This window comes from Salvelinus sp. IW2-2015, linkage group LG15 (genome assembly GCF_002910315.2).
Source record: "Salvelinus sp. IW2-2015 linkage group LG15, ASM291031v2, whole genome shotgun sequence".
Taxonomy (NCBI): domain Eukaryota; kingdom Metazoa; phylum Chordata; class Actinopteri; order Salmoniformes; family Salmonidae; genus Salvelinus; species Salvelinus sp. IW2-2015.
Genome location: NC_036855.1, coordinates 42657163 through 42674886, shown reverse-complemented (window position 1 = coordinate 42674886; position 17724 = coordinate 42657163). Strand labels below are relative to the sequence as shown.

The window sequence follows — 17724 nt, the reverse complement described above, 5'->3', positions numbered from 1 at the left end:
GTTAATAACACAATAGAAAAATCTATATACAGTGTGTACAAATGTAGTAAGATTAGGGAGGTAAGGCAATAAATGGGCCATAGTGGCGAAATAATTACAATTTAGCAATTAAACACTGGAGTGATAGATGTACAGAAGATGAATGTACAAGTAGAAATACTGGGGTGCAAAGGAGCAATAACAGGAGCAAATAACAATATGGGGATGAGGTAGTTGGGTGGGCTATTTACAGATTGGCTGTGTACAGGTGCAATGATTGGTAAGCTGCTCTGACAGCTGATCCTTAAAGTTAGTGAGGGAGATATAAGGCTTCATTGATTTTTAAAATTCGTTTCAGTCATTGGCAACAGAGAACTGGAAGGAAAGGCAGCCAAAGGAGGAGTTGGCTTTGGGGATGACCAGTGAAATATACCTGCTGGAGCGCGTGCTATGGGTGGGTGCTGCTATGGTGACCAGTGAGCTGAGATAAGGTGGGGCTTTACCTAGAAAATACTTATGACCTGGAGCCAGTGGGTTTGGCTACGAATATGAAGTTGAGGGCCAGCGAACGAGAGCTTACAGGTCGCAGTGGTGGGTAGTATATAGGGTTTTGGTAATGAAACGGATGGCACTGTGATAGACTACATCCAATTTGCTGAGTAGAGTGTTGGAGGCTATTTTGTAAATGACATCGCCGAAGTCCAGGATCGGTAGGACAGTCAGTTTTACGAGGGTATGTTTGGCAGCATGAGTGAAGAATGCTTTGTTGCAAAATAGGAAGCCGATTCTAGATTTAATTTTGGATTGGAGATGCTTAATGGGAGTCTGGAAGGAGAGTTTACAGTCTAACCAGACACCTAGGTATTTGTAGATGTCGACATATTCTAAGTCAGAACCGTCCAGAGTAGTGATAATAGACGGGCTGGCGGGTGCGGGCAGCGATCGGTTGAAGAGCATGCATTTAGTTTTACTTGCGTTTAATATCAGTTGGAGGCCACGGAAGGAGGGTTGTAAGGCTTGAGGCTTGTCTGGAGGTTTGTTAAGACTGCCAGAGGTCCGGACAACCGGCCCTCCGATTTGACACACTGAACTCTATCTGAGAAGTAGTTGGTGAACCAGGCTAGGCAGTCACTTGAGAAACCAAGGCTGTTGAGTCTGCCGATAAGAATGCGGTGATTGACAGAGTTGAAAGCCTTGGCCAAGTCGATGAAGAAGGCTGCACAGTATTGTCTCTTATTGATGGCGGTTATGATATCGTTTAGGACCTTGAGCGTGGCAGAGGTGCCCCCATGACCAGCTCGGAAACCAGATTGCATAGCGGAGAAGGTACGGTGGGATTCGAAATGGTCGGTGATCTGTTTGTTAACTTGGATTCCGAAGACTTTAGAAAGGCAGGGTAGGATAGATTTTGGTCGGTAACAGTTTGGGTGTCGAGTGTCTCCCCCTTTGAAGAGAGGGGTGACCGCGGCAGCTTTCCAATCTTTAGGGATCTCAGACGATACAAAAGAGAGGTTGAAAAGGCTAGTAACAATTGCGTAGGATAATTTAAGAGAGAGAGAGGGTCCAGATTGTCTAGCCCAGCTGATTTGTAGGGGTCCAGATTTTGCAGCTCTTTCAGAACATCAGCTATCTGGATTTGGGTGAAGGAGAAATGGGGGAGGCTTGGGCAAGTTGCTGTGGGTGGTGCAGAGTTGTTGACCGGGGTAGGGGTAGCCAGGTGGAAAGCATGGCCAACCATAGAAAAATGCTTATTGAAATTCTCAATTATCGTAGATTTATCGGTGGTGAAAGTGTTTCCTARCCTCAGTGCAGTGGGCAGCTGGGAGTAGGTGCTCTTATTCTCCATGGACTTTACAGTGTCCCAGTAGTTTTGGGAGTTTGTGCTACAGGATGCAAATGTCTGTTTGAAAAAGCTATCCTTTGCTTTCCCAGCTGCCTGTCTATATTGGTTCCTAACTTCCCTGAAAAGTTGCATATCGCGGGGGCTATTCGATGCTAATGCAGTATGCCACAGGATGTTTTTGTGCTGGTCAAGGGAAGTCAAGTCTGGAGTGAACCAAGGGCTATATCTGTTCTTAGTTCTACATTTTTCGAATGTGGCATGCTTATTTAAGATGGTGAGGAAAGCACTTTCAAGGAGTAACCAGGCATCCTCTACTGACAGAATGAAGTCAATGTCCTTCCAGGATACCCGGGCCAGGTCGATTAGAAAGGCCTGCTCACTTTAGTGTTTAAGGGAGCGTTTGACCGGGGACCCATTAGGGACGCAGGCAATGAAGCAGTGATCGCTGAGACTTTTGTCAATGTGATATTTCAGTTAGAATTTTTTTATACATTTGCTCAAATTTCTAAAAATCTGTTTTTGTCATTATGGGTTATTGTGAGTAGATTGATAAGGGGGGTAAACGATGTAATCAATTGCAGAATAAGTCTAATGTAACAAAATGTTGAAAAAGTCAAGGGGTCTGAATACTTTCTGAATTCATAAGCATTTACATCCCTGTTAGAATTACCTTTGGCAGTGATTACAGCTGTGAGTCTTTCTGGGTAAGTCTGTAAGAGCTTTGCACATCTGGATTGTACAATATTTGAACATTATTCTTTAAAAAAATGTCAAGTTAAAGTTTGTTGTTGATCACTGCTAGATCTTCAAGGAGATTTAAGGCAGAATTGTAACTACGTTTTGGAAAGCAACTCTTGTCTATATTTGGCCTTGTTTTAGGATATTGTTCTACTGAAAGGTGAATTTGTCTCCCAGTGTCTGTTGGAAAGCAGAGTGAACTAAGGATTTTGTTGTGCTTAGCTCTATTCCGTTTCTTTTTATTTAAAAAACTCCCTTGTCCTTGTCGATGACAAGCATACTCATGACATGATGCAGCCACCAGCAGGCTTGAAATTATGAACAGTGGTACTCAATAACGTGTTTGGAAGGATGCCTGTTTCTTTGTAGTGACTGGGTGTATTGATACASCAGCCAAAGTGTAATTAATAACTTCACCATGCTCAAAGGGATATTCAATGTCTGCTTTGTTTACATTTTTTATCCATCTACCGATAGGTGCCCTTCTTTGCGAGGAATTGGAAAACCTCCCTGATCTCTGTGGTTGAATCAGTGTTTGAAATTCACTGCTCGAATGAGGGACCTTACAGATAATTGTTTGTGTGGGGTACAGAGATGAGTTAGTCATTCAAAAATCATGTTAAACACTATTATTGCACACACAGTCCATGCAACTTATTATGTGAGTTGTTAAGCAAATGTTTACTCCTGAATTTGGGTTGAATATTTATTGACTCAAGACATTTCAGCTTTTAATTTTTAATTAATTTGTCAACATTTCTAAACATAATTCCACTTTGACATTATGGGGTATTGTGTGTAGGCCAGTGACACAAAATCTCAATTTAATCTGTTTTGAATTCAGGCTGTAACACAACAAAATGTGGAAAAAGTCAAGGGGTGTGAATATTTTCTGAAAGCACTGAAGCTACGGCCCTGGGTGGGTTTGACTTTGAAAACCAGAAGCATATGCAGAAAAGTACCTGATACCTACGGGAGAATATGGTGGTGGCTATTTTGCTTCCACTGGTCCTGGGGCCCTTGTTAAGGTCAACAACATCATGAACTTTACCAAGTACCAGGAGGTTTTAGCCAAACACCTGGTTGCCTCTGCTAGGAGGATGACACTTTGCCACAAGTGTATCTTCCAGGAAGACAATAACCCCAAGTACTAATCAATATCCACAAAGAAAATTGTTAATTGACCACAAAAATCAAAATTTTGCAATGGCCATCTCAGTCTCTGGACTTGAACACCATAGAAAACCTGTGGTTTGAATAGAAGACAGCAGCCGTAAGAGCAAACAAAGGATATCAAGGATCTGGAAAGATCCTGTATGGAGGAATGGCCAAGATCCCTCCCAATTTGTTCTCCAATCTCATAAAACATTTTAGAAAAAGTGTCAGTGTCGTTATCATCACAAGGGTAGGGTGTAAGAGTATTATAAACAGGGGTGCCAATATTTTTTACCACTATTTCTTTATTTTGTATTACTTGTTAAACAAAATCTCTTTGTCTGAGCAACTGTATTGGTATAAAATAATGTAATTTCCCCATTCCTTTGTTGAATACAATAATATAGCTCAGTATTTGTATTTCCAAATAAAGTGTTACCATTTATTTTATACAGTCTTTTTTGCTGATCTTTTCAAGGGTGCCGATAATTATGGAGCTGACTGTATATACACTGAACAAAAATATAAAACGCAACATGTAAAGTGTTGGTACCATGTTTCATGAGCTGAAATAAAAATTCCTGAAATATTCCAAAGACAAAAATTTTTATAAATAAATGTTGTGCACAAATTTGTTTACATCCCGGTTAGTGAGCATTTCTTGTTTTCCAAGATAATCCATCCATCTGACAGGTCTGGCATATCAAGAAGTTGATTAAATAGCATGATCATTACACAGGTGCACCTTGTTCTTGGGACAATAAAAGGCCACTCTACAATGTGCAGTTTTGTCACACAACACAATGCCCCAGATGTCTCAAGTTGAGGGAGAGTGCGATTGGCATCTGTCCAACAGATCCGTTGCCAGAGAATTCAATGTTAATTTCTCCAACATATACCAGCTCCAACCTTGTTTTAGAGTATTTGGCAGTACATCCAAACAGCATCACAACCACAGACCGTGTGTAACAACGCCAGCCCAGGACATCCACATCCAGCTTCTTCAATTGCGGGATCATCTGAGACCAGCCACCCGGACAGCTGATGAAACTGTGGGTTTGCCCGATCGACTTTCTGCAAAAACTGTCAGAAACTGTCTCAGGGAAACTCATCTGCGTGCTCGTTGTCCTCACCAGGGTCTTCACCTGACTGCAGTTAGACTTGATGTCAACATTGTGAACAGAGGTGTCCTGTGGTGGCGGTGGGGTTATGGTGTGGGCAGGCATAAGCTATGGACAATGAACACAATTGCATTTTATTGATGGCAATTTGAATGTACAGTGATACCGTGACGATATCCTGAGGCTCATTGTCGTGCCATTCATCTGCCCCATCACCTCATGTTTGAGCATGATAATGCAAGGATCTATACACAATTTCTGGAAGCTGAAAATGACCCAGTTTTTCCATGGCCTTCATACTCAGACGTGTCACCCATTGAGCATGTTTGGGATGCTCTGGATCGACGTGTACGACAACATGTTCCAATTCCCGCCAATATCCAGCAACTTCGCACAACCATTAAAAAAGAGTGGGACAACATTCCACAGGTCACAATCAACATCTTGATCAACTCTATGCGAAGGAGATCTGTCACCCTGCATGAAGCAAATTACTGGTTTTCTGATCCACGCCCCTACCTTTTTTCAAGGTATCTGTGACCAACTGAAGCATCTCTGTATTCCCAGTCATATGAAATCCATAGATTAGGGCCTAATGAATTTATTTATATTGACTGATTTCCTAATATGAACTGTAACTGTGTTTATTTTTGTTCTGTGTACTACGCTCTGTGACTCAGTGCCTTGCCCTCTGTCTCCCCCTGAAGGTGACATTGCTCATCTACACAGACCTGATGCTGCTGACTAGGGAGGATGAGGCAGGCCACTGTAATGTGCTGCAGAGCCCCCTGTACCTCCACCAGCTCCGCCTGCGGGATGGTGAGCACACACACACACACACAACACACACACACACACACACACACACACACACACACACACACACACAACCACACACACCACACACACACACACACACACACACACACACACACACACACAACACACACACCACACACACACACACACACAGAGTTAGACATAGATATACATAGTGCACACACACTTACACACACGCCTGTGTTGTGTTTTTGTTGGCTGATGGGACCTCTTTGTGCTGGAGGGATGGGGCCGGGTGGATTTGGGGACTGTGGAGGCCTCAGTGACTTTGGAACTGGAGCTCAGCTGATGCCCCATTGATGCCTTGTCTGCTTCGAACAATGGACTTGTCTCCAGCTCTGACAAGTACAGAGGCAGGCGAGGTGTTTGGGTGGACGGGGGGCTGTGTATCCTTGACCTTCCCGTTACACCCCATAGCAGCACTCATCAGCTGGGGGATCTATGTGGGAATGTCCTATAGGGCTGAATTATCAAATTCCTCCCTACTCGTCTGTACTTGGAAATGTCAGAGGATGGAAGTGATATGAAGGATGAATTTTTGGATGATGCGATCAAAGGATAAACAAAGTCTATTTAAGGATGTGGGATTTGCAGTCCGTTTCTCTATGCTGTGTGAGATGTCTTTTTTCTCTCATCCTGTACAGTTCCTGCTGATGTTTTGAGGTTGTACATCATCCACTGGACAGAGGTAAACATGAATGAGCTTTTGTAATTTGTTTTAATTATTTGACTTATTATATACAAATCCAACAATACAATGTGTGTCTGGTGTCCGGGGGGTTTTGAATAAGAAAGCAAGAAGACAAATTTCCATACAAAATACAAATACTGTATTATGTTTCAGGTAAAACCCAAATGCAGACTGCATTGAAGTAACAATGTTCATTACAGCAACAGGGATGTTCTGGGACCTAAAACAGTGCATATGAGGAGAGACGAGACATAAACGAGCTGGTTTTAGAATATTGTGTTGTAGGACAGCTGAGTTACTGAAGACCGCCGGCATTCAACTCTCAGTAGTTTATATCGTTTTCACGGTATCATGTATTTACTTGACGTGATGAAACATTGAAACATTTAGTTGCAAGCTACTTTCGTAGCAAGGCGTAGAATACAAAGTCTTATGAAACACATTCCTGACACTGGCTCTTTCTATCTTGCCATAACTGATGTGACAGAGAAATATCAGTTGATAGGATAGCCAGCTGCAGCTATCATCAAACTATGCTAGCTAGCTGCTGTCAGCTTGGCTAAACACAAGGTCAGCGCAGGCTTTAGCCTACACATAGAACTGAATTAGCTGACCATCTTGAGATGACAAGTCAGAGGGGAGAAGTCCTCAACTTGAAAACTTTGTTTTTTCCATAGCAAAGCTAGCTTAGTTTACCTCGCTCTGCTCACTACTACACTGACTTTTGGTGTGATTGAATAGCAAAGAAACACCCACATCAAACCACACCCTCAAGACAACTGTCGTTTGCCTTCAGTTAAGGCCGCATGAGCATTGATGAAAAACAAAGCCAAATCAGGATGTGCAGTCGCCCTTTAAAAGTAATCCAAGAAGTAATCATCTATTTTTTCAAAAGTATCAGTAATCTGATATTTTAGCTTGAAACGTTACTGATTACAGTAAAAAAAAAAAAAATCTGATTATGTAGCTGTGAACAATGTATATCTTGTCCCCACGCACAGTGAAAAGGATGGTTCGGGAGGCAATGAAAAGTCCAAGGGCCACAGGAGAATTACAGAACTTGGTTGCATCTTGGGATCACCAAGTTTCCAAATGTACAATTAGACGCCACCTCCATGAAAATAGGCAATTTGGAAGGGCAATACTATTTTTATTATTTATTTTATACAGTCGCTTTTGCTTATCTTTATCAGTGGTAATTTTTGAGGTGTCTGTATACATATAACTAAAATGTTTACACGGTCTATTAAAGCCTTGTTTTGACACATTGAATGCCGCATTCGATTCAGGCCTAGCTCTTGTTTACAATAGACCACCTCAAAAAAGGCGGTCATGCCTCGAAAAAGGTTTCAAAATGTTTAGCTAAGGTTCTAGAATATTGTGTTGTAGGACAGCTGAGTTAATGAAGACCGCGGGCGTTCAACTCTCAGTAGTAAATACGACCCCTATTTCTCTGTGTTGTCTATTGTAGAGGAGTGAGTGCCTGTTCAGTCTGGAGGCGTACACGGTGGAGCAGAAGAGGCGGGTACATCAGTGCCTGCGGGAGAACATTGACAAGCATCTGGAGCAGAGAGATACACTTGTACATGACCAGGTACACTGCCTACTAGGGTTAAATTGAAATGGACACCCTCCACTTCTTTCCAACTTTCGAGAAATTCTGGTTGGCGAATTCCATATTTCATGCTTATGCCTTCCTGATTCCAGGAATATTTCAACCAGGATTTCTGGAAAACTAGGACATTTTTGGAAAGTGATGTAAATTTTTCAACTTTTGCAATTTTCCTACTGTCTGCATATCTGACTCCTCAGTTTTGGCTAGCAACATAGGATTGTGAATATGTTTGTTTCTTATCAAGTCCATTCAAACTCACACTGTGCAGTGTCAGATGAGGCTAGAATTATACAAAATGATATCCTTTTGTGAAAGGCAAGTTGCAGAATGGTTAACCTTGATCACATAATGATATGTAGTTATTTGGATGTGAGGTGATTTGTAGTTCAGGGATTCTGCACAATCCCACTGCAATGTAGTTATTTCAAAGGCACATTCGCTACATTCTAGATCGCCTCCAAAGCTAAAGCAATGAACCAATGATTGAATAGCTGAGTGTTGCCCCGCTGTGTGTTGACAGATGTTGGAACCAATGGCTGATGTCCATTGTGAGCTCGGTATCCTAAATCTGGGCCGTCAAGCCACCGAAGAGCCCTCCTCGCATGGCCCTTCCTCCGAACCCTACAGCATGAGCAGCCCGCCAGCCAATATTCTGAACCGCATCCCCCTGGTGGTGCGCAGCACAGAGGACCTCGGACAGAAGTTGCCCCTCACGCCCCCGCCGTGTACCATAGATAAAACCTGCAAAAGCATGAGCCTGGAGAGAACGGGCATCTGGAAGGAAAGGGAGAATGTAGGGGAGGAGGGATACGAGGAGAGGCAGCAGGGTGAGGGAGAGAGCGCCACTGAGACGTCAGAGACAGCGTGCATGGGTGCCATACCTCTATCCCCCTCTCCGTCCTCCTCGCTCACAGTCCCAGACGTGCGCTTCCTAGATCGCTCCTTCAACACAGAACCCATGGGGGAAGGAGAAGAAGAGGAGGATGAGGAGGACTGTGACAAAGACGGCCTGGAACGTCGGAGCATCGGGGAGTGCTCTCCCTTTAGGAAGCGGGGTGAGGGCGTGAGCGGTGGTGACGAGCCGAGGGTCCTCCACAGACGCACGCTTAGCGAAGGCAGTCTGCTGCAGGAGCTGCGCTCGCCACGTTTCATCTCCGACAGCACCATCCACCGCCTGGACAGAGGCCACGCTCCCCCACCGGGCGGCTGGATGCGGCCCTCCCCCAAGACCCTGAGGAAGGAGTTGACAAGGAACGGAGGCTCGGTGCACCAGCTCTACATGCTCCTCTCAGGGAGGAAGGTAAGTCTCTGCAAGTACCACTGCAAGTAAGATGGCGGTGCTGTTCACCTCAAGATAAAAACGTTAGACTAAATATTAGCACTTCACATACTGGTGGGCAATAACCTTCAATCTGGATAACAACACAAAACAAATCATGTATCGACAAATATTACGAAAACAAGCAACAGCCAAACATGACAGAGAGTAATGGACACAGACGATTTAAGCTTTTCACCACCGTGAATGGTAAGGGTGAAAACAGATCTGTTAAAATCGATAAATGACAAACTGGGCATACTTGAATTAGTCAGTAAAGATATAAAGGAGTTGAATGCAAGCCTCAACATGAGTGATGAAAAACTGCGACAATGGAGAAAGCAACAAACAAACAAACAAACAAGCTTAAACGTTAACGTCCATTTCAATTTAAGATTGAAATGGACGTTAATGAACTTTAAAAGGAGAACATCTTTCTGAGATTAGCCTTACTTGACATACAGACTAGCTCAAATTTGCTTTCTTTAAAGATAAATTAATGGTTAAAAGCCTGGGTAAAAGTCTTACTGGCACAAAAATAGGCATGAATGATCTGTTCCTGAAGGAAATTGCAGAACGGCGCAAAGTTCTGTACCCAATCTTCAAGGAGAATAGATTAAAAGGGAAATGTGTAGCTCTTGTAGTCGATAAACTGTATATTGATAATCAAATGTTCCGAGACACAAATACTACTCTATGGCTATTCTAAATATGACAAAGTTCCTATAGAGGAGTCGAATAATGGAACACCCAATAATAGCCATGGTAGGGATTGTGAGAAAAATATAGTGCCTTTGGAAAGTATTCAGACCCCACATTTTGTTACGTTACAGCCTTATTCTATAATGGATTAAATAAATACAAATCCTCAACAATCTACAAACAATACCCCATAATGACAAAGTGAAAAGAGGTTTTTATAAAAAGACTTTCTATTGATCGTCCTTAAGATGTTTCTACAACTTGATTGTAGTCCACATGTGGTACATTCAATAAATAGGACATGATTTGAAAAGGCACACCCCTGTCCCACAGTTGACATAGCATGTCAGAGCAAAACAAACCAGGAGGTCGAAGAAATTGCCCGTAGAGCTCTGAGACAGGATTGTGTCTAGGCATAGATCTGGGGAAGGGTACCAAAAAATGTCTGCAGCGTTGAAGGTCCCCAAGAACACAGTGGTCTCCATCATTCTTAAATGGAAGAAGTTTGGAACCACCAAGATACTTCCTTGAGCTGGCCGCCCGGCCAAACTGAGCAATCGGGGGAGAAGGGCCTTGGTCAGGAAGGTGACCAAGAACCCAATGGTCACTCTGACAGAGCTCTAGAGTTCCTCTGTCGAGATGGGAGAACCTTCCAGAAGGACAACCATCTCTGCAGGACTCCACCAATCAGGCCTTTATGGTAGAGTGGCCAGATGGAAGCCACTCTTGGAGTTTGCCAAAAGGCACCTAAAAACTCAGACCATGAGAATCAAGATTATCTGGTCTGATGAAATGCCAAGCGTCACGTCTGGAAGAAACCTGGCACCATCCCTACGGTGAAGTATGGGGGTGGCAGCATCATGCTGTGGGGATGTTTGACTGGGAGACTAGTCAGGATTAAGGCAATAATGAACAGAGCAAAGCACAGAAAGATACTTGATGAAAACCTGCTTGAGAGCGCTCAGGACCTCAGACTGGGGCGAAGGTTCACCTTCCAACAGGACAACGACTCTAAGCACACAGCCAAGACAATGCTGGAGTGGCTTCGGGACAAGTTTCTGAATGTCCTCGAGTGGCCCAGCAAGAGCTTGGACTTAAATCCGATACAACATCTCTGGAGAGACCTGAAAATAGCTGAGCAGCATTGCTCCCCATCAAACCTGTCAGCTTGAGAGGATCTGCAGAGAAGAATGGGGGAAACTCCCCAAATACAGGTGTGTCAAGCTGGTAGCATCATACCCAAGAAGAATAAAGGCTATAATTGCTGCCAAAGGTGTTTCAACAAAGTACTGAGTAAAGGGTCTGAATGCTTTTTTTTTTTAGCTAAAATGTCTAAAAACCTGTTTTTGCTTTGTCATTATGGGGTATTGTGTGTAGATTGATGAGGGAAAAAAACTATTTTGTCAAATTTAGAATAAGGCTGTAGCGTAACAAAATGTGGAAAAAGTCAATGAGTCTGAATACTTTCCCGAATGCACTGTAGAAAAGCAATAAAATACAACAATTGTTAAAGAAATAAACTACAACTACACTATTCCATTCTAGATAGGGGATGTTGGAAAATAATTTGTATTAGATTTTCCATTTATAGTATTTCATCAATTGATAAGACACTATTAGAAGAAAGGATAATTAGCTCAATAATACATCTTCAAATATCAACATGGTAAAGATAAAACACAGCAAACCGAGGACATGGAAAGCACAGTACGTGGGTATGTGCGGATGTATTGGAAGGTGGGGTGTGTGTTTTTGTGTTTGGAAAGTGTGGAGTTAAGTGAGGGGAAAAAGGATAAAGGTTGCAAATCCAAGAGCCCATGTGTGTTTGTGAGCAGGGGTTGTGAGAGAGAGCTTTCAATTTTGTGCAGATATTGGATATACCATTTTAAAATAAATTATAAATATAGTTTATGTATTTATTGTCCTAACATGATGGAATGGTCCCCAAACCTATACCCTAGACACCCACCTGAGTGACCCCATACACTGTTTTTTGGGCCTACTGTAAGTAACCTATACACATCAGAAAGATGAATGCGGTCAGAGACCGCAGGGATGGTCCTACAAAGCCAGAGCCCCCTGATGGGAGAGCATAATATTCAAGGAAATTCTCAAAGCTGCTAATGAGAACCTTGATGACCTTGTACCTAGCCGGTGGGGTGCCCCCACCCATGTAGTGGCAGTGCTGGCAACATTAGCTGCAGTAACCCATGGGAAGGGGGTCACACTCGGACAATCAGAGAGGGGCCATTTTATTGTGGCCCTGGTGGCACAAAATCATCAAAGGTCTGACTGCACAGAGATGCTTGGGAAAATGGTCACAACGGGGACCAGCGTGTGTGTGTTTCAGGGGAATGGGGTGTATCTGATCTCCATCACCTAGGACTTGACAATGATTAATCAAATCTCCACAATCTCCACAATCTCTTTTTGCCCAATTTTGCATGCCTTCTCAAACAGCTGCAACGGTAAATGCATTCGTAAATCAAGTCCTTTCCTGAGTTGGGCTCAGGGATGGAAAAACTGTTGAGAATCTGAGTTTGTTTGTTTGTTTGTTTACTCCTCACAACTTTTTGTAGGGAGTAAAGGTGTTAGGGACAATATAGGATGATTCACAATAATTGTTTGCTAAAATAATAATTGCTTGCCAAAAATGCCTACATTATTACTAATATGGTTTGTTAATTATGGATTTTTATTTATATATATAATATATATACAGTATATACATATACATACACAGTACCAGTGAAAAGTTTGGACACACCTACTCATTCCAGGGTTTTTCTTAATTTTTTATATTTTCTACAGTGTAGAATAATAGTGAAGACATCAGAACTATGAAATAGCAGATATGGAATCTTGTAGTAACCAAAAAAAGTGTTAAACAAATCAAAATATATTTTATATTTGAGATTCATCAAAGTAGCCACCATTTGCCTTGATGACAGCTTTGCACTCTTGACATTCTCTCAACCAGCTTCATGAGGTAGTCACCTGGAATGCATTTCAATTAACAGGTTTGTTAAAAGTTAATTTGTGTAATTTCTTTCCTTCTTAATGCGTTTGAGCCAATCAGTTATGCTGTGACAAGGTAGGGGTGGTATACAGAAGATAGCCCTATTTGGTAAAAGACCAATTCCATATTATGGCAAGAACAGCTCAATCAATCAAAGAGAAACGACAGTTCATCATTACTTTAAGTCATGAATGTCAGTCAATCCGGAAAATTTCAAGAACTTTGAAAGTTTCTTCAAGTGCAGTCGCCAAAACCATCAAGCGCTATGATGAAACTGGCTCTCATGAGGACCGCCACAGGAAAGGAAGACCCAGAGTTACCTCTGCTGCAGAGGATAAGTTCATGAGAGTTAACTGCACCCCAGATTGCAGCCCAAATAAATGCTTCACAAAGTTCAAGTAACAGACACATCTCAACATCAACTGTTCAAAGGAGACTGCGTGAATCAGACCTTCATGGTTGAATTGCTGCAAGGAAACCACTACTAAAGGACACCAATAAGAAGAATAGACTTGCTTGGGCCAAGAAACACAAGAACTGGACATTAGAATGGTGGAAATCTGTCCTTTTGGTCTGATGAGTCCTAAATTTAGATTTTTGGTTCCAATCGGCGTTTCTTTGTGAGACGCAGAGTAGGTAAACGGATGATCTCCGCATGTAATGGCGCCGGAGGGGATGACTGACATTTTACGGGCTCCTAACCAACTGTGCCATTTGTTCGTTTTTTCGCATTTGTTGTAACTAATTTTGTACATAATTTTGCTGCTACCGTCTGTTATGACCAAAAAGAGCTTCAGGACATCAGAACAGAGATTACTCACCTCGAACTGGACAAAGATTTTTTCTTAAATGAGTCTGACGCGAAGAATATGATAAGAATCTTTGTCAAGAGAAGGCCCAAATCCCAGTCATCAGCGTGAAGAAAAAGACGGAGGAAAAGGGGGAGGAGGGTGGGGTGCCTTGTAAGAGTTCACAGACGAGTAGGTAAACCACAACTTCCCTCCATATTATTGGCCAACGTGCAGTCAATGGAAAACAAACTGGATTACAATTATAATTAATCTACAATTAAGACTATCGTACCAACGGGACACTAACTAATATCTTATGTTTCACCGAGACGTGGCTGAACGACGACATGGATAATATAGTAGAGCTGGCTGGCTTCTCCGTGCATCAGCAGAACAGAGCAGCTACGTCTGCTAAGAAGAGGTGTGGGGGTGTGTGTGTCTATTTGTCAATAACTGCTGGTGTGCATTGTCTAATATTAAAGAAGTCTCAAGCTATTGCCCGCCTGAGGTAGAATACTTAATGATAGGCTGTAGACCACGCGATCTACCAAGAGATTTCTCATCTATATTATTCGTAGCCGTCTATTTACCACCACAAACCGATGCTGGCAGTAAGACCACACTCAACGAGTTGTATAAAGCCATAAGCAAACAAGAAAATGCTCATCCAGAAGCGGCGCTCCTAGTGGCCGGGAACTTTAATGCAGGCAATCTTAAATTTGTTTAACCTAATTTCTACCAGCATGTCACATATGCTACCAGAGGAAAAAAACTCGAAACCACCTTTACTCCACACACAGAGACTCATACAAAGCTCTCCCCCGCCCTCCATTTGGCAAATCTGACCAAAATTCTATCCTCCTGATTCCTGCTTACAAGCAAAAACTAAAGCAGAAAGTACCAGTGACTCGCTCAATACAGAAGTAGTCAGATGATGCGGATGCTAAGCTACAGGACTGTTTTGCTAGCACAGACTGGAATATGTTCTGGGATTCATCCAATGGCATTGAGGAGTATACCACCTCAGTCACCAGCTTCATCAATAAATATATTGACGACATCGTCCCCACAGTGACTGTACGACAATCCCCAACCAGAAGCCATGGATTACAGGCAACATCCGCACTGCGCTAAAGCGTGGAGCTGCTGCTTTCAAGTAGCGGGACACTAATCCGGACGCTTATAAGAAATCCCGCTATGCCCTCAGATGAACCATCAAACAGGCAAAGCGTCAATACGGCACTAAGATTGAATCCTATTACACAGGCTCTGACGGATGTGGCAGGGCTTGAAAAATATTACGGACTACAAACTCTGCGATCTGCCCAGTAATTCTAGTCTACCAGACGAGCTAAATGCCTTTTATGCTCGCGTCAAGAAAAGCAACACCGAAGCATGATGAGAGCACCAGCTGTTCCGGACGACTGTGATTACACTCTCCGTAGAGGATTTGAGCAAGAGCTTTAAACAGGTCAACATTCACAAAACCATAGGGGCAGACGGATTACTGGGACGTGTACTCAAAGCATGCGCTGACCAACTGACAAGTGTCTTCACTGACATTTTCAACCCGTCCCTGACCGAGTCTGTAATACCTACATGTTTCAAACAGACTGTGCCCAAAAAAGCAAAGGTAACCTGCCTAAATGATTACCGCCCAATTACACTCACGACAGTAGCCATGAGGTGCGTTGAAAGGCTGGGCATGGCTCACATCAACACCATCATGCCGGAAACCCTAGACCCACTCCAATTCGCATACCGCCCTAACAGATCTACAGATTACGCAATCTCAATAGACAAAGTAGCAGATCATGGACTATAGGAATAGGCTCCCATTAACATCGACCAGGCTGAAGTGGAGCGGGTTGAGAGTTTCAAGTTCCTTGGTGTCCACATCACCAACAAACTATCATGGTCCAAACACATCAAGACAGTTGTGAAGAGGGCACGACAACCCCTTTTTCCCCCCAGATCCTCATAAAATTCTACAGCTGCACCATGGAGAGCAATCTGACCAGTTGTATCACTGCCTGGTATGGCAACTACTCAGCATTTGACCGTACGGCGCTACAGATGATAGTGCGTACAGCCCAGTACATCACTGGGGCCAAGCTTCCTGTCATCCTGGACTTATATAATAGGCGATGTAAGAGGAAGGCCCCAAAAAATTTAAAAGACTCCAGTCACCCAAGTCATAGACTGTTCTTTCTGCTACAACATGGCAAGCGGTACCGGAGCGCCAAGTCTAGGACCAAAAGACTCCTTAACAGCTTCTACCCCAAATCCTTAAGACTGCTGAACAATTAATCAAATGGCCACCCGGACAATTTACATTGACCCCCTCCCCTTTGTTTTTACACTGCTGCTACTCGCTGTTTATTATCTATGTATAGTTACTTTATAATTTACCTCGTCTAACCTGTACCCCCGCACATTGACTCGGTACCTGTTCCCCCTGTACATAGCCTTGTTATTGTTATGTAATTTTCTTGTGTTACTTTTTGATTTTGTATATATATTTTTTTTTTCTCACTTTAGTTTATTTAGTAAATATTTTCATAACTCTTTTTAACTGCATTGTTGGTTAAGGGCTTGTAAGTAAGCATTTAATGGTAAGTCTACACCTGTTGTATTCGGCACATGTGACAAATAAAATTTGATTTTGATTTGTGGTTCCCACTGTGAAGCATGGAGGAGGAGGAGTGATGGTGTGGGGGTGCTTTGTTGGTGACACTGTCAGTGATTTATTTAGAATTCAAGGCACACTTAACGAGCATGGCTACCACAGCATTCTGCCGCGATACGCCATCCCATCTGATTTGCACTTAGTGGGACTATCATTTGTTTTTCAACAATGACCCAAAACACACCTCCAGGCTGTGTAAGGGCTATTTGACCAAGAAGGAGTGTAATGGAGTGCTGCATCAGATGACCTGGCCTCCACAATCTCCCGACCTCAACCCAATTGAGATGGTTTGGGATGAGTTGGACCGCAGAGTGAAGGAAAAGCAGCCAACAAGTGCTCAGCATATGTGGGAATTCCTTCAAGACTGTTGGAAAAGCATCCCTCATAAAGCTGGTTGAGAGAATACCAAGAGTGTGCAATGCTGTCATCAAGGCAAATAGTGGTGTCACGTTCTGACCTTAGTTCCTTTTTTAGGTCTTTATTTTACTTTGGTCAGGGCGTGAGTTGGGGTGGGCATTCTATGTTTGTTTTTCTATGTTTTGTTCTATACGTTATATTTCTATGTGTTTGGCCCAGTATGGTTCTCAATCAGAGGCAGGTGTCGATCGTTGTCTCTGATTGAGAATCATACTTAGGTAGCCTGTTTTCCCACTATGGGTTATGGGTAGTTGTTTTCCGTTTTAGTGTTTACACCATTCGGTACGGTTTCGGTTTTCATTTTGATTCTCTTGTTCTTTTTGTATTTTGTATTCATTCTCATTAAAAGTTATTATGGATACGTACCACGCTGCATTTTGGTCCTCCTCTCCTTCCACCAACGAGAATCGTTACAAGTGGCTACTTTGAAGAATCTCAAATATAAAATATATTTGGATTTGTTTTAACACTTTTTTGTATACTACATTATTCCATGTGTTATTTCATAGTTTGTGTTCACTATTATTCTACAATGTAGAAAATAGTAAAAATAAAGAAGAAACCCTAGAATGAGTAGGTGTGTCCAAACTTTTGACTGATACTGTACTTGCTCTCTTCCTTATTTTTCTCTGCCTTTCTCATGTTCTAACTCTCTCTTTTTGTGTTCCTTTCTTTCCTCCAAGGTATGCAGTGAATCTGACTGTAACCGTGAGTTTAAACAAGGCTGCACGAAAAAGAAGAAATCCATGAACCTGTAAGTTATGAAAAAATTTGGACATTGGAAAAAAATCTCTTGTGGTCTTGAC

At 42.6% G+C, this 17724-nt stretch overlaps 1 protein-coding gene across 2 annotated transcripts in view; it reads left to right on the top strand.

Moving 5' to 3' along the window:
• rgs3b (regulator of G protein signaling 3b) overlaps window positions 1-17724 on the top strand; it is a 102405-nt gene that overhangs the window by 59608 nt on the left and 25073 nt on the right. For both annotated transcript variants that reach the window (XM_024003170.2, XM_024003171.2), the window contains 5 exons: window positions 5544-5655; window positions 6321-6364; window positions 7839-7961; window positions 8503-9282; window positions 17602-17672. In XM_024003170.2, the coding sequence (XP_023858938.1) occupies window positions 5544-5655; window positions 6321-6364; window positions 7839-7961; window positions 8503-9282; window positions 17602-17672 (1130 nt within the window). The remainder of the gene's footprint in view (window positions 1-5543; window positions 5656-6320; window positions 6365-7838; window positions 7962-8502; window positions 9283-17601; window positions 17673-17724) is intronic.